This window comes from Mercenaria mercenaria, chromosome 2 (genome assembly GCF_021730395.1).
Source record: "Mercenaria mercenaria strain notata chromosome 2, MADL_Memer_1, whole genome shotgun sequence".
Classification (NCBI taxonomy): Eukaryota; Metazoa; Mollusca; class Bivalvia; order Venerida; family Veneridae; genus Mercenaria; species Mercenaria mercenaria.
Window position 1 is genome coordinate 57,064,498 of NC_069362.1, and position 22,192 is coordinate 57,086,689.

At 35.6% G+C, this 22,192-nt stretch overlaps 1 protein-coding gene across 3 annotated transcripts; it reads right to left on the minus strand.

Moving 5' to 3' along the window:
- Nucleotides 1-1,352: 1,352 nt before the first annotated feature.
- LOC123564004 (syntaxin-8-like) lies at nucleotides 1,353-21,512 on the minus strand. Of its 3 annotated transcripts, none has more exons than XM_053536657.1 (9): nucleotides 21,376-21,512; nucleotides 15,403-15,502; nucleotides 12,599-12,693; nucleotides 11,486-11,587; nucleotides 10,332-10,453; nucleotides 8,046-8,122; nucleotides 6,857-6,872; nucleotides 5,833-5,934; nucleotides 1,353-5,254 (listed from the first exon to the last, which is right to left on the minus strand). In XM_053536657.1, exons 1-9 carry the CDS (start codon nucleotides 21,387-21,389, stop codon nucleotides 5,175-5,177), a joined length of 708 nt encoding a protein of 235 aa, XP_053392632.1. In that variant the 5' UTR covers nucleotides 21,390-21,512; the 3' UTR covers nucleotides 1,353-5,174. The 3 variants fall into 3 exon arrangements, with proteins under 3 accessions (XP_053392632.1, XP_053392631.1, XP_045213181.1); XM_053536656.1 differs by lacking the exon at nucleotides 6,857-6,872 and adding an exon at nucleotides 7,242-7,257; XM_045357246.2 differs by lacking the exon at nucleotides 6,857-6,872 and having other exon boundaries at nucleotides 8,030-8,122.
- Between the last annotated feature and the right edge of the window lie 680 nt (nucleotides 21,513-22,192).

The window sequence follows — 22,192 nt, forward strand, 5'->3', positions numbered from 1 at the left end:
TTAATTTGCTAAAAATTATTTTCCCTTTTAAAAAAATGTTTGTAAGTATGCGTAAAGGAAATTAAAAAAAGACAAACCCCGCTGTTTTTCGTTCATACTGTATTTGAAAAGATTTAAATAATGTCGGCTGCTAGAGATATTTCTTTTTTCTTACATTGAAGAAAATATTCATTATCATGCTGCTTTTAACGTACCAGTTCCATCGGATCATGATTCCGACGATGAAATTTATTAAACAGAGAATGAATGGTCGAAAAATGTTAAGTTTTAGAAAGCTGAAATATTCGTTACAAATTACGTCGCATTAAATTCAAATGGATAAAAAACAACACAGCAAAACAAGTTTATACATAAAAATATGTTAAATAAACGCTTTTTGTAAATGTAATTTAAATTTTTCAAGATGGGTGTAATATTACAACTTACTGTTTAGTTAGTCAACACAACATTTGTGTCAGTTTAGAAATTAATTATACATCAGAATAAACCATCGATATTCACTCAAAAATGGGTGTTATTTTTTAGTAATCCCGATGTAAATACTCTGTGTTAATAATGTATTTCTATATTGGAATTTAATGTGTTTACATGTGAAAAAAAAAGTAATAAAATTGAAAATGTTCAAATATTTATTAAACGCAGTGTAAAAAAAGGTGAATGTTTCGAAGTGAAATTTTATTCTATTTGGATATAAAATCGGACGAAAGTGGATATATTAAATATTTGTTCCCAAAATTGGAGATTTTATAAAATAAAAGTTTGATTTAAACCAATGTTAAATATTTCCATGGAGATTTTCAATTGACTGCATGCGAGTGTGATTATGATAAGATCAGATAATATTCTTCGACGTCAGGTGGCAATTCTTATCTCGCCGCAGCATGTATATTATGATATCGGCCTCAGGGAGTTAAGCCCTTTTTAAGCATATGTTTGACTGTCAAGGAGCATTACTTTGGCCTTGCACTGGGAAATCACAAACAAAACCACAGGTGCACAACTTCATGCTGAATAACAATCCTATGTTTGATGACTCGAGGTCAAATACTTTTTGAGGTTAGCATGACAGAAATTTGGACGGATGAACAGACAAATGGGGATGGCTACAGACAAGGGTTATAAATGCAAGTGCCCCCACGCATCCCCAAAAAAATTTCATGGAGGCACAAAAATGTAAGTAATCACAATGTTGATGTAGACACAAATGCAGGCAAAAGTAAGTGTGTAAGAGCTGTATTGCTTCTTTGAATAGTCAAGTTGAAAATACGTCAGTCAAATATTGTAAAGCTCCTATGAGCTCCTAGAAATAACAGGATCAATCTTGTTCAATTAAGGTAAGACTAAATACAACCAAATTTATAACAAAGTATTTTATTTTAATAAAATTTGATTAACAATGATCCTTGTGTCAAGATATGAATATATGTACAATTTACAAAAGAGCACAAAATAATGATCACATGCACTATCTATATCATATACTTCAATTTACTATGTGTTTTGTAAAGAAGGAAGAAAATGTTTATCTCAATGTATTATAACACTCTGCAATAATATCAATGGCGACACTTTCCGCCAGATTTCAATTAGGGACTAACATCTCTGATCAAAATGGCATTGTTTAAAAAATATATTTCAGCCTCAGAAATCAAAATTTCAAAAAGAAATCAGTTATAGTTTAAACTCATTTTTCATCTGGCAATGATCAAAAGTATGACAAAGTGAAAATCAGGAACTGTATTTTTATTATAAGGCAAATTTCAACTAAATACATGTTGGTTTTTTTGGTTGTTCTATCTAGATGTTGTAAGGATAGCAAGTCTGACATCTATTGTGAGTTTCTGATACTCATGAAAAAACACACAAATTTTTGTATTAGGCTACTGTAAAGATTATGAATATAAGGATGAATGTTACAGATGTTTGTTTAGATGTGTATAAACTATGTTGGAACTTTCGGCCAATCATCCAAGAATTGCTGATAAATTTCATGGATTTGCAAGAGCTTGAATGCGGTTTATGTAAGGACAATGCATGTTTTCTTGTGTTATAACATCTGCAGAACCTCCAGGTACTGGCTGGTTCCCGAGCCAGGTAAGGCATCCCGAAGAAATCTGCAGATGTTACAACATGAAACTAACGTGCATTAATGTTACTCGAGCAAAAAAACATATAAATAGCTAATAAATGGTTATGTTGTCCATAAATGTCAGTCAATGTTCAACAAATGCTCAGGAATGGTTGAACTGCTTGCACATTTAATTGATTTCTTTTATTTGTTTACATTGCAGGTTGAAGGTGTCAGCCAATCAGCAACATTTTATGACATATCTAAGCAAAACAATTAAAATCGTCCATGAAAAAATGTGACCATTCCCCTTTCAATACTGATGGCAAATTATCAGGAAAAAGTTTATCAATTGTGCTGTATTTCTAAATAATGGATCTTATCAACCACAGCCATTTCGTATCATTTATTAACTGTTAGCAGGTATTTTGCTTAGGCAACGCCTTAATGTCAATTATAGGAAAACACTGACTGGCTGAAACCTCTCAAGGTGGTTATTATCAATGCACCTCAAAAAATATAAAAAAGAAATATACCAGAGGTTCATCTCAGGATTCTGACGCACTTCTGACAGATGAGAAAATTTAAACAAGAAGATATAGAATTTAATTTTATAACTAGAGGTTGTTTTTCATGAAAAAAATTTGTCTCCAACCACATACCATGCCAAAATTCTAATTGTAAAATGTCACAAATAAGGGTCATAAGGGAAAATCACTGAATCATAATATTCCAATGATATACACAACTAGGCTTCACAGCGTTAACTCCTGTGAAGTTTGGTGGAATTCCAACTAATTGTATAGGAGAAGTAGCACAGATCAAAGAATTTGATAAATCAAGGGTCAGGAGTCTCATGACTGAAGAACAAAATGACAATGTGCACAACTACGCTTCACACTAATGACTTGTGAGGTCTGGTGAAAATAAGCCTAATTATGTACAGCAAGCAATGTAAAATATGACAAATCAAGGGCCATAACTCACCTGAAAGTCATTGAACCAGAACATGCCAAAAATATGCATAATAAGACTCAGCATTGATCACCCCTGTAAGGTTTAGTGGAAATCTGCCCTATTATACAGGAGAAGTGGCTAAAACATAAAAAAAGATGAATCAAGGGCCATAACTCTGCTGAAAACATTAAACTGGGACATGCCTAAAATATACACAACTAGGTTTCGTAATTATCATTTTTGTAAAGTTTGGTGTAATTCTAACAGGTGGTTTTGGAGCAGTTACCTGGACAATACGGCAAATCAAGGGCCATAACTCCACTGAAAATCACAGAACAGGAACATACCAGCAATATGCACAATGAGACTTGGTACTAAGAAGTTCTGAAAGGTTTAGTGGAATTCCCCCCCCCCCCCCAATAATTAAAGGCAAGTGGCTGAAACATCATATTTTATGAATCAAGGGCCATAACTCCACTGAAAATCATCAAACCTGAAAATGCCAAAAATGTGCATAATGAGGCTTGACTCTGGTCACTCATGGTATGTTTGGTGGAAATCCGCCCAAAAATATGAGAAAAGGCCAAAACATCATAAAAAATTTGATGAATCAAGAGCCATAACTCCGCTGAAAATCATCAAAGCATAAAATGCCAATGATATGCATAACTAGGCTTGGCAATGATCACTCCTGGGACATTTGGTATAAATCCACAAGTGGTATCGAAGGAGTTGCATGGATAGACTTTGTGACAGACAGGCTGACAGCACTTTATATATCAATATGTCTTCCTGACTACATGTGGGAGACAGAATTAGTGACTCTATATATAACATAAGTTACAAGAATGAGAGAGATGAGTAAGACATTTAATAGATAGAGGATATTACAGGAGTGTCTTTTCATACTGAATTTATTAAACAAGTTGAATAAAATAATAAAATGCAAGGCTCTGCTGAGCATTTTATCAATTTTGTTAAAAGAGTTTAATAAATTCAATGTGGAAAGTCACAAATGTAATATTCTCTTTATCACATATTAGCTTTTCCAGCTGAAACATAAAAAATCTACCTTTTTAATTATTATAAACAAGTCAATTTGACCAACGTCTCTTGATACTTTAAACGATGTCGACGTCAAAGCTTTATTACACTAGTGTATTATCAAATTTATGTAATGGCTTTATTTCACTCCAGCAACGTCAAACATGTGATAAATTCCTATATTTTCAATCTCTCTATTTTCTTGGCACATCTTGTGAAAAACAATTTCTTCACACAAAGCCAAGAGTTCATATGTATGAAAGACCAACTTAATTATTTCATTCACCATGTTAGACAAATCAAATATAAATAAAATTTACTTTACCACACATATACAATTTAGCTGCATAAAGAGCTATGGAATAAAAAAACTTATATTTATCTCTTGTTTTTTAAGTCAAATAAATATTCACTTCTATGTTTGTTCTCTTCCCCAAACAAGTTCAGTGGAAGTGTAAGATTAACATTGCACATCTTTGTTGTTCACACTGGTCATAACTTTAACAGAAGAAGCTGTTCTAACATAGCCCTCATATTGATTTTTGTACAGAAGATGAAAATCCTGGATCATACACTCAAATCAAATAGCTTACAACTTGCACTGCATATTCATATATGAAAAATTACAGGTATATAGCAAAATGCTCACACAATTTTCCTTCTCTATTTGGGTAGGCTGTTTACATAATACTAACACGGTCCTTGACTGTATGCAAATATTTTAGTGAAAATGAAACAGTTGTTAAGAACAAAGACAGTTATATACTCTATGGAAGTACCACTGAGTATTATTACAGTTTGTATCTATCACAATTTTCAGCAAATGAATACAAGTTAGTGAATCAGTTTGACAATTCTTTAAAAAGAACATTCAATAATCACGTTCTTTAAACACCATGAAAATAAATTCAGTTGCCTAACTAAATTTATACATTGCTGGACTAATTTTAAATGGCAAAAATGAACTTGACATATTTCATCTTCCCATGCATAAAAATCATCATGAAATCATACCATAGAACCATTTCTTCTATCAGAGTTGTGGCCAGTTTGACATATTTATAAATATACAGTATATATAATGTCTGTTCTGGTATACTGACAGCTAGGCACCTTTCCCTTTATATGGAACAATGATCACCACAAGTATGGCCACAAACAGAAGTATAATAAACACCCAGTAACCTAAAATAAAAAAAAATAACTACAATAAGTCAATGATACAGTAAGTTCCATTAAATTCCATAAAGCATAATGAAAAATGTTCATAGATACAAGTCTTTTAACAGTATTTCTGTCATATATCAACAGTGTTTACAATCAGCAGTGAGCAAAATGCCTACTTAATAGGGTTGACTCATTAGGAGGAAAAATAACACAAAAGGCACAGGATATCCTACCCAGTCACATTATACTGACTCAGGGCTGACCAGTCATAGAACTATCCCAGTCACATTATACTGACTCAGGGCTGACCAGTCATAGAACTATCCCAGTCACATTATACTGACTCAGGGCTGACCAGTCATAGAACTATCCTCTTAATGCACAAATGAAGAAGCTATTACTATCATTTATTTAAAACCTTCGATGTGACTTGGTATGAGACCTAGCAGACACACTACGTGTGGATGCTCTACCACTTAGGTCACCTTTGCCGTACAGAGAGATGGAACATTCATAGTACTTAACTTTATATTTTCGGCCAAGGAAGCCAAAATATTGATAAATGCATAAATTTAGACATTAATTTGCTAACTTACAACACGTTGCAGATTTTCTATCAACAATTCTTATATGGCGTGTTTCTTTTATCAGCCTCTGACCTGTCCTGTCTGTATGGTCTGTTATATCATCAATTAATTCTGTAAATAGATATATTCAGGTAGGTTTCAACTGTAAATAGATATATTCAGGTAGGTTTCAACTGTAAACAGATATATTCAGGTAGGTTTCAAGGTTTCAACTGTAAACAGATATATTCAGGTAGGTTTCAACTGTAAATATATATATTCAGGTAGGTTTCAGCTGTAAACAGATATATTCAGGTAGGTTTCAACTGTAAACAGATATATTCAGGTAGGTTTCAACTGTAAACATATATTCAGGTAGGTTTCAACTGTAAACAGATATATTCAGGTAGGTTTTAAGTTGGCGTTCTTACATTTGAATGTTATAATTCTGTTACATTTTCTACGTGAATGAATTGAAAAATTCAGTGAGTAGATATTTTCTGACTTATACCTGACAGTTTTTCAAATGTACCGACCAGTAAAGGAAAGTTCATACACATTGCTGACTGGCAGACTTGTAAATGAAATGTTGACCGGCTTGAAAAGGGAAGTCCATCATGTAAGCTGCGCATTTTAATGTTTTCTTTGTTCTATACAATATTTGGTGATTTAAAAGTTTAACAAACAAAAAATGAATGACACTATCTCCCATTACACAGGATTTTACTGCTTTTCTTTCCCCCTCACTTGGCAGACAAAAAACAGTGAAAAAGTGGTCTTATTAGATGAGTTATGGGGTTATAAGGGAGTGAAACAAGTGGTCATTTTAGCAAATGGCAGGGTGGTCTTTTTAAAAGGGTCTGCTACCACTGAAATAAAGAAGAAATAATTCTGTTCTGGTAAAAAGTTGTCTAAATGAGGTGGTATTAATTTAGAGGTGGACTAAATGTGGGGTCCTTCAGTAATCTAAACGCAGCATCCAAAGACACTCAGTAACTGATCCAATGAAATTATACTGTTCCAGCAAACAGTTTATCTATAGCAGTATATTTACCATTTTGACTGTCTACCTCGTTCCAGCAAACAGTTTATCTATAGCAGTATATTTACCATTTTGACTGTCTACCTCGTTCCAGCAAACAGTTTATCTATAGCAGTATATTTACCATTTTGACTGTCTACCTCGTTCCAGCAAACAGTTTATCTATAGCAGTTTTATTTACATTTTGACTGTCTACCTCGTTCCGCAAACAGTTTATCTACAGCGTATAATTTACCATTTTGACTGTTACTCGTTCCAGCAACAGTTTATCTACAGCAGTACATTTCCATTTTGATGTCTACCTCGTTCCAGCAAAAGTTTATCTACAGCAGTATATTTACCATTTTGACTGTCTACCTCGTTCCAGCAAACAGTTTATCTACAGCAGTATATTTACCATTTTGACTGTCTACCTCGTTCAGCAACAGTTTTTCTATAGCAGTATATTTACCATTTTGTGTTACCTGTTCCAGCAAAACAGTTTATCTACAGCAGTATATTTACCATTTTGACTGTCTACCTCGTTCCAGCAAACAGTTTATCTATAGCAGTATATTTACCATTGTCTACCTCGTTCCAGCAAACAGTTTATCTATAGCAGTATATTTACCATTTTGACTGTCTACCTCGTTCCAGCAAACAGTTTATCTACAGCAGTATATTTACCATTTTGACTGTCTACCTCGTTCCAGCAAACAGTTTATCTACAGCAGTATATTTACCATTTTGACTGTCTACCTCGTTCCAGCAAACAGTTTATCTACAGCAGTATATTTACCATTTTGACTGTCTACCTCGTTCCAGCAAACAGTTTATCTACAGCAGTATATTTACCCTTTTTTACTGTCTACCTCGTTCAGCAAACAGTTTATCTACAGCAGTATATTTTTCCATTTGACTGTCTACTCGTTCCCGCAAACAGTTTATCTACAGCGTATATTTTACATTTTGACTGTCTACCATTTTGACTGCTACCTGTTCCAGCAAAAAAGTTTATCTACAGCAGTATATTTTTCCATTTTGGGCTGTCTACCTCGTTCCAGCAAACAGTTTATCTATAGCAGTATATTTACCATTTTGACTGTCTACCTCGTTCCAGCAAACAGTTTATCTACAGCAGTATATTTACCATTTTGACTGTCTACCTCGTTCCAGCAAACAGTTTATCTACAGCAGTATATTTACCATTTTGACTGTCAACCTCGTTACCAATGTCCAATGCCATGTGTTTCTGCCTAGATATCACTTCTGATAATGCTTCAAGTCCTTGGTCTTGAGCTGCAATGCATTTTATTTTTACTTATTTTATAATAAGAATAACAAGTGCTGTCTGTTGACAGCGAGCTCAACTACTCAAAGAATTGATGGAAGTATGGGGACAAAATATAACCAGAGATTTTCAGACAAAGGAAGAAAAATTGATAAGACAAACAATGTACCTGTATTTGCAGATTTGGAGAAGTCTTGCACTACATGGCAATGTGTAACAGTGTTCAAAGTTTCAAAGCCATATATCAAACAGTTTAGACAAAATATGGAATGGTATGCCAAACTTAACTACCGGTAATCTCTATGTCAAAAAAGAGCCATAGCTGAGCTAAAGTCCTTGTCCTACCGATAGTTATGTAGTAAGTTGCTTACATATGTAGACTAATATGTAGAATAAGTTTCGAAGCCATATGACAAACAGGTTAGACAAATTATGGACTGGTATGAAAAATTAAACTGATTTCTAAGTTCAACAAGAGCACCGCCTAGCGGGTGCCGACGCTCATCTGATTTTTTTTTGTATAATAGAAATGTTGTCCTACCCATGATTTTCTAAGTCTAAAAAGGGCCATCACTCTTGAAACAAGAGGACCATGATGGTCCTGAATCGCTCACCTCTTCCCACATGACCCAGTTTCGAGTATGATGTCGTTTTTTCTATTATTTGACATGCGACGTAGTTTTGAGTCATATGACCCAGTTTTGAACTTGACCTAGATATTTCAAGATAAAAATTCTGACCAATTTTTTATGAAGATCCATTGAAAAATATGGTCTCTGAGAGGTCACAAGTTTTTCTATTATTTGACCCATTGACCTAGTTTTCGAAGGTAGTGACCCCGTTTTGAACTTTCTTTGATATCATCAAGGTGAACTTCTCACTAATTTTCATGAAGATCTCATGAAAAATATGGCCTCTTGAGAGGGGCACAAAATTTTTCTATTTTCTTTCCTACTGGCCTGTTTATGACCGCAGTGACAGTTCAAAACTGCCTAGATATCTCAAGGTGAAAATTAGATCAATTTCCTGAAAATCCATTTGAAAAATATGGCCTCTTAGAGAGGTCAAAAGATTTTAATAATTTTAGACCTACTGACCTAGTTTTTGACCGCAGTTGACCCAGTTTCAAACATGACATAGATATCATCAAGATGAACATTCAGACCAACTTTCATACAGATCCCATGAAAAGTATGGCCTCTAGAGAGGTCACAAGGTTTTTTTATTATTTGACCTACTGACCTAGTTTTTTAAGTCACGTGACCCAGTTTCAAACCTGACCTAGATATCATCAAGGAGAACATTCTGACCAATTTTCATGAAGATCCATTCAAGGGTATGGCCTCTAGAGAGGTCACAAGGTTTTTCTATTTCAAGACCTACTGACCTAGTTTTTGATCGCAGTTGACCAAGTTTCAAACTTGACCTATATATTTAATATATCATCAAGATAAACATTCAGACCAACTTTCATACAGATCCCATGAAAAATATGGCCTCTAGAGAGGTCACAACGTTTTTTCATTATTTGACCTACTGACCTATTTTTTGAGGACACATGACCCAGTTTCGAACTTGACCTAGATATCATCAAGATGAACATTCTGACCAATTTTTATGGAGATCCATTCACAAGAATGGCCTCTAAAGAGGTCACAAGGTTTTTCTATTTTTAGACCTTCAAAGGCGCTTTACATATAGTAAACCACACAGGGCGCGAAATTCATCCTCTACTAGTACAGACACAGAGCGATCTGACAAGAGGGACAGAGTGAGATAAAACCCCCAGAACAGACAGAGAGAACAGAGGGAGATACAGGCCTGTCTGGCTAACTTAGCCTAGCTCTTTGCGAGTAGACAGTCTGGTTCTTTAACGTGCCCGGTGTATAGCACCGATACATGCGAAGCCGTCTTTCCTGGGAAAAACCAGTAAAGGCCTCTTAAGTCAGGTTGGAGACACTCAAGAGCATCTCAGAAATGTCCAGTTCCTGGACCAGGATTCGAACCCCGGACCTCTGGATTGGCAGTCCAGCATGTTAACACTAGACCACCGGCCCACCGGTATGAAATATACTATGTACTAAGTCATTACCTTTGAACTAGTGAAAATGCTAGAATTGTGTAAGAGGTAAAATAATGTGTTGACATAGGGGCCTTTGTGATACATGATATTCACAATGTGGCACTCAAACATATGAATAGTGTTAAAAAGTATACCATGTATGATCTGTTGCTGCTGAACCCTTATTTCCATATTTCCCACTGATCTCAAGTCCTCTGGCTCTTCTTTAAAACCCCAGGAATCATTCGGGTCCGATCCTCCAGTCATTAAGTTATACCTGTAGTACATATATATCATTCAAACATCAGAAATTGCTCAGTTTACTTGTTTCAACAATTGATGCTAACTATGGTATCTATTTATACACTTGCCTGTGACTTGTAGTCACTGTGTCAATGAATGCACACATAACATGATACAACTACATGTATAGTTTATACATTAACTGAATTGTTAAGAAATATGCATTGCATTTAATTTACAACTAGAGATGCCTTTGAGAAAAGCCCATGTCTCCCACAACTGCCTAATCATCTGAATAGTTATGTATCTGAGTCAACCATGCACCAATGACTTAGAGTGCAGATACTGGCATCAACCATGCACCAATGACTTAGAGTGCGGATACTTGCATCAACCATGCACCAATGACTTAGAGTGCGGATACTGGCATCAACCATGCACCAATGACTTAGAGCGCCGATACTGGCATCTACCATGCACCAATGACTTACAGTGCAGATACTGGCATCAACCATGCACCAAAGACTTAGAGAGCAGATACTGGCATCAACCATGCACCAATGACTAAGACAGCAGATACTGGCATCAACCATGCACCAATGACTTAAAGAGCGGATACTGGCATCAACCATGCACCAATGACTTAGAGAGCGGATACTGGCATCAACCATGCACCAATGACTAAGAGAGCAGATACTGGTATCAACCATGCACCGATGACTTAGAGAGTGGATACTGGCATCAACCATGCACCAATGACTTAGAGTGCAGATACAGAGCGATTTTCGGTATTTCAAGGGCCATAATTCTGAAATGCCTGGGCTATTTTGGCTAGTTATAGAACTTGGCTGAGGACTCATTGATTGACAAACACATTTTGTTCAAGTATGGTGAAGATCGGATGAGAAATGTTGGCACAATCAATAATAAATCTGATTTTGTTGTACAATGTATATGCAACATCTGGCACAACCACTGACACATTTCATATGTTACACCTGGCACAATCAATGATAAATTTGCTTTTGTTGCATGTGCTGCACCTGGAAACATCTGTTGCAATTACCTTGATTCTCCTGCTTCATTACGGAATGCTTGTTCAATTTGTTTTTCTTTAGTTGTAAGGTTATCTATCATCACCTGGCGTCTGTCAACTTCACGCTGTGTTCTGATTGACAGTTAAAGTATATCCAGCATATATAGACCAACAACCAACTAAATGTGCTGTCCCCAGTAAAATCTACCATACCATAGTGAACCAGTGAAAAGTAGAGGGAGCACACACATATCTATAGTATAGTTACATGAATGGCAAGGCCAAGCAACCAAGATAACATTTCTAGAGTAATATAATTATTTCTTTTGCAAACTTTATTATAGCTGGCTTGTTCTATATAGGATTGTCTAGCTGTACACGACTCATGTATGGCTTGAGTATTAGCATAATCATACAGTACCAGTAATTAAAACTAATGTTAAAGGCAACAAAGGGAGGTAATTAAAGAATACATTTCAAGGAAGATAATCTAATATGAAAAAAAAGAAGTTCAGCACTATGAGTGATATAGAGTAATAACTCACTGATATTTTTCAGTATTTCACCAGTTAGCATAAAATAAAACACTATACCCACCCCAACATTCCAAACATTTTATATATCACTTTCAGTTTCTTGTGCATTAGTATCAGGTTACTGCCAACACACAACCCCCATGCCCTTGCCCCCACACACAAAAACTTTTTTTCCTTCAAATTTTACTCTCTCTTCCATATATTGACCAGCTTTTATAAATTCAAATAATGTTCCACACTCAAGTCCAAGACAAAGCTCCCAATTTAGTCTGTGAAAAAGCTGCCCACATAATGTTCTATCAAATGATTATGCCAAACTAGTTTAAAATTTCTTCATATGAAGGAAAATCTCTTGAAATATTAAAACTTTGGTTTTTTTGTGACATGGACCTTGACCCTAAAGATCTGTTACTTTCAAATGACATGCCATGGCCCATTATGAAACTGTGACCTTTAAACCAAAGTTATCTGAAAATTCCTTGATGAAATTTAGGGGTGGGTGAAAAAATGTACAAAATACATTTCCAATTTGGGAAAAGAACCAACAATCATCATTCTGAAAAATTCAACCAAAAAGAATGCTGCAAAGATTTGTCTTCAAGGATACATGTGATAGGATGATGTGGCACGGATGAGACCATTTCTTAGTCTTTGTAAATCTCCAGAGAACTGTTTCATTGAAGAACGGACCTGAGCTGACAACTGGAAAGGAAAAACAATTTGCATCTGATTTATCTTATTATGTACAGACAAACATTTATGTTCATACAATTACCTACTGGTACTGATGATAAACCCGGACAGATGATAATGTCGACCACCTTGGAATTATTCGATTGCAATCGGTTATTTAAATACATGTACTTGAACACACCATCTAATAGCCACCACTTACAACACAAACTGGTGTAAACAAAACCAAAATTGGTAAATATTCTGTATAAATAAATGACTTACATTTATCTGTATAACAAAATATGTAGCCAAAATTACTGGGGAAGAGGGTGTTTATTACGCATGCTCACTGGCAATACATAAAGGCCTGACATTGGGTCACTTTTCATTGTTTGATCCGGAATGAATGTTGCTGAATTTTTGGGAAAGTTTCAATGAAGTACTATGAGGAAATTTTTTTAAATGACAAAGTGGTCGAATTTATCATCAGTCTACGTTCATACAGTCCCCATTTCACATACCCCTTTCAGGGCCTCACTTCATGTGAGTTTGCTAACTAAATATAAATTTGAATTATGTAAACATTTCAGCAAATGTTAATCTTAATTTGATACCAATCATTGATAACAATTTGCAGAAACAAGAGCACCGCCTTGTGGGTGCTGACGCTCATCTGATTTTTTTTAGTGTAATAGAAATATTGTCCTACCCATGATTTTCTAAGTCTAAAAAGGGCCATCATTCTTGCAAAAAGCAGGATAGAGTTATGTTTCTTGATGTACAGTGTCCACTTATGATGGTGAAAAACTGTTGCAAGTTTTAAAGCAATAGCTTTGATAGTTTATGAGAAAAGTTGACTTAAACATAATACTCAACCAAGAAAATGATTTTCTAAGTCCAAAAGGGGCAATAATTATTGCAAAAAGCAGGATGGAGTTATGTTGCTTGCTGTACAGGGTCAGCTTATGATGGTGAACAAGTGTTGCAAGTTTCAAAGCAATAGCTTTGATAGTTTAAGAGAAAAAGTTGACCTAAACATAAAACTTAACCAAGAAATCTGATATTTTCTAAGTCCAAAAGGGGTCATAAATCTTGCAAAAAGCAGGACGGAGTTATGTTTCTTGCTGTACAGGGTCAACTTATGATGGTGAACAAGTGTTGCAAGTTTTAAAGCAATAGCTTTGATAGTTTAGGATAAAAGCTGACCTAAACATAAAACTTAACCAAGAAAACTGATTTTCTAAGTCCAAAAGGGGCAATAAATCTTGCAAAAAGCAAGATGGAGTTATGTTTCTTGATGTACATGGTCAGCTTATGATGGTGAACAAGTATTCCAAGTTTCAAAGCAATAGCTTTGATAGTTTAGGAGAAAAGTTGACCTAAACATAAAACTTAACCAAGAAATCTGATATTTTCTAAGTACAAAAGGGGCCATAAATCTTGCAAAAAGCAAGATGGAGTTATGTTTCTTGCTTAACAGGGTCAGCTTATGATGGTGAACAAGTATTCCAAGTTTCAAAGCAATAGCTTTGATAGTTTAGGAGAAAAGCTGACCTAAACATAAAACTTAACCAGGCAACGCCGACGCAGACGCCGACGCCGACGCCGACAACCGCTCAAGTGATGACAATAACTCATCATTTTTTTTCAAAAAATCAGATGAGCTAATAAAAAAGGTTACAGGTAAAAAACCTCATTTTCTGTCCGGGTTTATCATCAGTACCAGTACTGCATTTTGTTTATAGTTTAAGAAGAGAAACAAGTTTGCCTTGCTATATGTTACTGACTTATTTTTTAATACCTTAAAATCTTTTGACATATTATTTAATTTATAAAAATCATTTTTAAATCAAATCTGACATTCAATTTCATATTGCAACAAGGTCCATTCAACGGCAATGAAAAAAAAACAAACTTATACAACAATATTATGTAAAACATGCTGTAATTGTACAAATTTACTTAAGTCTTTTCTTTTTATATCTTTATCTTAACCTTTAATTCAAGCAATAATACTACAATATAAATACATAACACATAAGAAAGCTCTACACTCAGTCCTTGAGAAATCTTTGTACTCAGTCCATGAGGAAACTCCCCACTTATTCCATGAGAAAGCTCCAAACTCAGTCCATGAGAAAATTTGCTAAAATTCTGTGAGAAAACTGCCCACTCGTGCCATGAAAAAGCTCTGCACTCAGTCCATGAGACATCTTTCCACTCAGTCTGTGAGAACGCTCCACATTCAGTTTGTAAAAAAGCTCCATACTCAAGTCCACAAGAAAGCTCTGCACTGAGAGCTAAGTTCCAATTATTATGTAAATGATTTTATAAATATACAGATTGGAACTTTTAACACCCACTACATATTTTTGTTTGTTTGTTTGTTTTGGGTTTAGTGGTGTTTTTCAACAGTATTTCAGTTATGTAACAGTTGGCAGTTAACCTAGCCAGTGTTGCTGGATTCTGTACCAGTACTAACCTGTTCTCTGCAGGTTAACTGCTATAACATCTTTACATGAATCAGAGGTTTAGAACAAAATGACTTCTGACACAATGTCTTCTATTAAATCATCACCACAAAGAACATATATGCCCCGCCTGCAATCGAGAAACGTAAGCTGCGCTCTCCCTTTATCGTTAATTAAAGTGGTGTTAAAATTTTTGATAAATGTACATCTGGTTATTTTACTGAAGCACCAATGTGCTGAATTTCTTCCAATGGAACAAACATACCTTGGTGTAAGGATTACTTGTTCTATTGTGTTTATTTCTCTCATTGATCTTTTGCATAATATCCTGTCCAAGTTGGACACATCTGTCATACTCTGTCAACCTGAAATAGAAATCAGCACTCAATATAAGTTGCTACAGGTGTATATGGTCCATGCTATATCAACAAGAAACAAGAAACTAGAAGATGCTTTAGTAACAAGAGCTGTCCGTAAGACAGCGCACTCCATTATTCGGGGATTTGACAGTAAAATGAATATATGTCTGAATAAGAGACCTCTACTATAAAAGGAAGATACACCAAGTGGCATAATTCCATCAAATACACAAATTAGAGTTATAAGGATTGTACAACAAATGCAGATGATGATGGTAAAGATATATTTTGAGTTTCAAGTCATTATCTTATATAGTACCAAAGTTATGTCCAGAAAATGAAGTTTGTTAAAAAAATTTAAGTGTAAAAGGGGCATAATTTGGCCAAAAACAATAGGGCCATGCACCTACTCTGTAAGTCCTATCACCCTATGAAGTTTGAAGGTTCTTGGTCAAAGTGTTCTCAAGTTATTGACCAGAAATGGATTTCCATTTTATGTCCGCTGTAACCTTGACCTTTAATAGACTGACCCCAAAATCAATAGAGGTGATCTACTCTGTATGTCCAATCATCCTATGAAGCTTCAACATTCTGGGTCAAGTGGTTCTCAAGTTACTGTCCGGAAATGATTTTACATGACCAGGCCCCTGTGACCTTGACCTTAAATAGAGTGACCCAAAAAACAATAGGGATCATCTACTCTGCGTGTTCAATCATCCTATGAAGTTTCAACATCCTGGGTCAAGTGGTTCTCAAGTTACTGATCAGAAATGGTTTTCCATGTTCAGGCCCCTGTGACCTTGACCTTTAACAGTGACCCCAAAATCAATATGGGTTATCTAGTTTGCATGTCCAATCATCCTATTAAGTTTCAAAATTCTGGGTCAAGTGGTTCTCAAGTTACTGACCAGAAAGGTTTTCCATGTTCAGGCCCCTGTGACCTTGACCTTTAACAGAGTGATCCCAAAATCTATAGTGGTCATCTACTCTGCATGTCCAATCATCCTATGAAGTTTCAACATTCTGGGTCAAGTGGTTCTCAAGTTACTGATCGGAAATGGTTATCCATGTTCAGGCCCCTGTGACCTTGACCTTTAATAGAGTGACCCCAAAATCATTAGGAGCCATCTACTTTGCATGACCAATCATCCTATGAAGTTTCAACATTCTGGGTCAAGTGGTTCTCAAGTTATTGATCAGAAATGGTTTTCAATGTTCAGGCCCTTGTGACCTTGACCTTTGATGGAGGGACCCCAAAAACGATCGCGGTCGTCTACTCCAGCAGCCCTACCACCCTATCAAGTTTAAAGGTTCTTGGTCAAATGGTTCTCCAGTTATTGATCGGAAATGAAGTGTGACATATGTATGGACGAATGAATGGACGGACGGACAGGACAAAAACAATATGTCTCCCCCAGAGGGGGGAGAGGGGGAGACATAATAAACAAGAGGGCCATGATGGCCCTATATTGCTCACCTGAGTACCATTGCTTTAACCAAAATGAAAAAATTCTTACAAGGTACAGTTATGTCAAAATACACCTAAAAATTTGAGGTACCATCCATGTTGTACCACAGAAAAGTGGTCTCGGTTTTTCCCTATGGCCAATAATAAACAAGAGATCACAGAGTGATCTTGGCGCCCACCAATGTGCCATTTTTGAGTGTTCCAAATTTCAAGACTTACTGACTAGCTCAAGGTCAAATTTCATTTCCGTAAACAACACTGTGCATGTGGTCCAAATTCGAAAGCTGTAGCTTGAGAAATGTGAAAGTAGGTCACTAGATCAATTTCAAGGACGAAATGTGAAAGTAGGTCACTAGGTCAAAATCAAGGTCAAATTACACTTCAGAACACAAAACTATGCAAGTGGTCCAAATTTCGAGGCTGTAGCTCGAGAAATGTGAAAGGTCACTAGGTCAAAATCAAGGTCAAATTTTATTTCGGAACACAGAACTATGCATGTGTTCCAATTTTGAAGCCTGTACCTTCAAAAATGTGAAAGTAGGTCACTAGGTCAATGTAAAGGTCAAAGTTTGTTTCGGTACACAAAACTATGCATGTGGTCCAAATTTGAAGGCTGTAGCTTGAGAAATGTGAAAGTAGGTCAGCAGGTCAAAATCAAGGTCAAATTCCAATTCGGAACACAAAACTATGCATGTGGTCCAAATTTGAAGCCTGTACCTTCAAAAATGTGTAAGTAGGTCACTAGGTCAATGTCAAGGTCAAAGTTTTTTTCAGTGCACAAAACTATGCATGTGGTCCAAATTTGAAGGCTGTAGCTACAGAAATGTGAAATTAGGTCACTAGGTCAAGATCAAGGTCAACTCATGTCAAGGTTCATCTTGCCACTCAAAATTATACATGTGGTCCAAATTTGAATGTTGTAGGTTATTGACAAGAAGATTAAAATCTATATGAACCATGTGACCCCCCAGGGCGGGGCCATATTTGACCCTAGGGGGATAATTTGAACAAACTAGGTAGAGAACCACTAGATGATGCTACATTACAAATGCCAAAGCCCTAGGCTTTGTGGTTTCAATGTTTTTCCCTATGTAAGTCTATGTAAACCATGTTACCCCCGGGGCGGGGCCATATTTGACCCTAGGGGGATAATTTGAACAATCTTAGTAGAAGACCACTAGATGATGTCATATACAAAATATCAAAGCCCTAGGCCCTGTGGTTTTGAACAAGAGGTTTTTCAAAGTTTTTCCCTATATAAGTCTATATAAACCATGTGACCCCCGGGGCGGGGCCATATTAGACCCCAAGGAAATAACTTGAATCATCTTGGTAGAGGACCACTAGATGATGCTTCATACCAAATATCAAAGCCCTAGACTCTGTGGTTTTGGACAAGAAGATTTTCAAAGTTTTTCCCTATATAAATCTATGTAAATTATAGAAATAAACAAAGGGCCATAACTTACTAAAAAATTGTTGAACCAGTCTGATTTTCAGGGGGACACAACTAGGGTACCGATACATCATTCTGACAAAGTTTGGTCAAAATCCCCCAGGTTGTTTCTGAGGAGATGCGATAACGAGAAATTGTTAACGGACGGAAGGACGGACGGACGGACGGAAGGACGACGGACCACGGACGCAGAGTGATTTGAATAGCCCACCATCTGATGATGGTGGGCTAAAAAGTTACTAAATAAGCTATTTATAATAACATAAAAGGGAAGTATTTAAAAAAAATTGTTGTAAGCGAACAAAAGAAGGATCTGCCAAATAAAAACAAAAGCACTGCAATGCAACGCAAATGCAGAGCAATATTCACACAAAACAAAATCATATGACCTTTGACCCCTAAGTGTGACCTTGACATTGAAGTGAGCCATCCGAAACAAGCGCTCTGCACGTCTTTTCAATGAGGTGAACATTTGTGTCAGGTTTCTCTGAAATCCATCAAGGGGTTCAAGAGTTACAGAGCGGAAGGGAAATTGCTAACCAACACACAGACAGACAGACGGACACCGAGGCGATAACATAATAGGTCCCTGCGGGTGTATAAAAAGGAATCGAGATCTTATGGTGATACAAGTTGTGTGCAAGTTTGGTTAAAATCAAATCATAAATGAAGCTGCTATTGTCCAGACAAGGTCAAAAAAGCAAATTTTGGCCCTTTCAGGGGCCATAACTCTGGAACCCATTATGGGATCTGGCTGGTTCAAAAAAGGAACCAAGATCTTATGGTGACACAAGTTTTGTGCAAGTTTGATTAAATTCAAATCATAAATGAAGCTGCTATTGTCCAGACAAGGTCAAAACAGCTAATTACGGCCCTATCAGGGGCCATAACTCTGGAACCCATTATGGGATCTAGCCTGTTCAACAAAGGAACCAAGATCTTATGGTGACGCAAGTTTTGTGCAAGTTTGGTTAAAATCAAATCATAAATGAAGCTGCTATTGTGCAGACAAGGTCAAAATAGCTAATTTTGACCCCTTCAGGGGCCATAACTCTGGAACCCATAATGGAATCTGGCCAGTTCCAGAAACGAACCAAGATCTTATGGTGATACAAGTTGTGTGCAAGTTTGGTAAAAATCAAATCATAAATAAAGCTGCTATTGTGCAGACAAGGTCAAAATAGCTAATTTTGGCCCTTTCAGGGGCCGTAACTCTGGAACCCATAATGGGACCTGGCCAGTTCAAGAAAGCAACCGAGATCTTATGGTGATATAAGTTGTGCGCAAGTTTGGTAAAAATAAAATCATAAATGAAACCACTATCGTGCAGACAAGAAATTGTTGAGGGACGGACGGACGACGGATGAAGGGTGATCACAAAAGCTCACCTTGTCACTATGTGACAGGTGAGCTAAAAACTAGAAGATGCCTTTCAACATTCTGGGTTAAGTGGTTCTCAAGTTATTGATCTTAAATTTGGTCAACTCGTCCCCATTTTAGTCAACTCGTCCCCCTTTTGGTCAATTCGTCCCCCTTTGGTAATTTTGTCCCCCTTAATATTTTAGGCATTTTTGCTCTTTTTTTATATCTTTGACTTTGAAAACTGGTATTTAAAATCATCTTGAGTTTTGAAGGAGTTATGCTGGAAATGTGTTAATTTTAAATAATTAGGTTTGAAAAAATAATAAAAGAAATATACTGAAAATATAAGACAATTAACTGAAATGAAATAAAAAACATAAATACAATACGCCCTTAGTAATAAAAATATAATCTAATAGAAAATCTAATTAACTTTTTAAAAACTATAGTAAAAAGAGAGAGAGCAATAAATCCTTATCCCTGGTCATACTAAAATAAAGTTTTAATTAGAAATACAATTAAAAATAAATAAACAACTAATATCTGTCACATATGTATTACTAAAGATAACCAACATGCTATATATTCATTTTTGTCATTAAAATTATAATAAAAAGAAAAACTACAAAAGTCGGGAGACAGGAGTTTCTAAAAAAAAGTAGAATGAGCATATAACTCTATACCTACATACGAAAGGTGTTAAAGGTTATTAATCACATTTAAAGTCGTTGATTGGAATGATTGAAAGGTGTTAATGGTATTTAATTGCATGAGAAGTTGTTGACTGACCGAATGAAATGTGTCAAAATTTCCGTTTATAGTTCATTGGAGTGAGGAAATTATTTGTTATAAAAAAGTTTAATAAAAAGTTTGATCTTATTCAAGAGTTCCAAAATAAGCAGCATCAAATACAGATATTTAAACAACAATCATGTTGTCCAACATAACAGACTTACAAAAACAAAGAAAAAAAAAACGATTAAAAACCCCATAAAATCCTCCTTGTTAAATCGATCATTTTTAATGCAAAAAGTTCTTAAAACAAACGAAAACTTATGTATATTTTTAGCATTAAATATACTTATTTGAAAGAAAAAAAAACAACTTAATTTATCATGTTTAGTTTTTTTTCTTCAAAAATACGTTTAAAAAATGGGGGCCGAAAAAGGGGGACGAAATGACCAATTTGAAATCGCAGAGGGGGACGAAATGACCAAATCGGGGATGAGTTGACTGGGGGACGAGTTGACTAGGGGATGAGTTGACTGTAAATCAACGCAGGCTAGGCGTCCGGTTACCGGACGGCTAGACACTTCCTATATATTATTTCAGATCAATTTTGAGAAAAATGGATAAGAAATATTTTAATGTACAAGTGGAGCCCTGGATGGCATTTCATACGGGATTCCTGTTCAGCTGAATCCGTAACCAACCAAGATATCCCCGACCACAGCCGCCCTCCAAAAAAAATTGGGTATGCCATACATAGAAATGTTGATAAAATATTATTATAACATTTATTTGAATAATTGATGTTATATATGTTTCGATAAATAATTTCAATATGAAAGGATCAAAGTTCTAATAAATTACCACGAATCTGTCATCTTCTTTCCGTGGAGAAATCCTTATCTAGCTATCCCTTTCCTTTCCGTGTTGTTGTTTTACCGGTGAAGCGTAATGTTTCGCTAGTGTAAATAAACATGTCTGCGCGCTTGTTTGAAGGAGAGAATTTGGCCAAATCACATGTTGAAAGAGGGCGCTGGTGAAGGCTGGTGGTGGAAAAGGAATGTGTCACTTTATGTACCAGACACTTTATGTACCAGCACTTTATGTACCACTTTGGACACCTTATGTACCACATATATGATATAGTGGATGATCATTTTTGTATAAATTTGATGAAAATGTTACATTTTATGTTACCTGAAATTTTTTTTTACTAAATTTAAAAGTTAATTTTCATAATTAATAAGGTAAAATTTAACTCTTTCCCATAGAAATGTTAACATTCTATGGACTTAAGCTGATTAAATCAAAGTTGTTTTCACAGGTAATTATCACATATTCACAGTGCTACACTATGAGATACAATTACTATATAATATATAGGTGGTACACTAAGTGTCAAAGTGGTACATAAAGTGTCTGGTACATAAAGTGAGTGGTACCCGTGGAAAAGTATTGGGACGTGGAAAATATTTTATTTGAAGAGTTTTATTAGTGTTTTAAACTGTTCTTAGTGTTTTTTTATATGCCTGACAGTTACTTTTATCAGCCTATGTACTTTTATTGAAATATCATGTAAAGAAAGGACAAAAATTCCAACTTTTATTTGAGCTTGTCTCGTGCCGCGTGGCGGCCATATTGAAATCGACATTGAAAAGTTGGTTTGCTTGCTGGAAGGTCG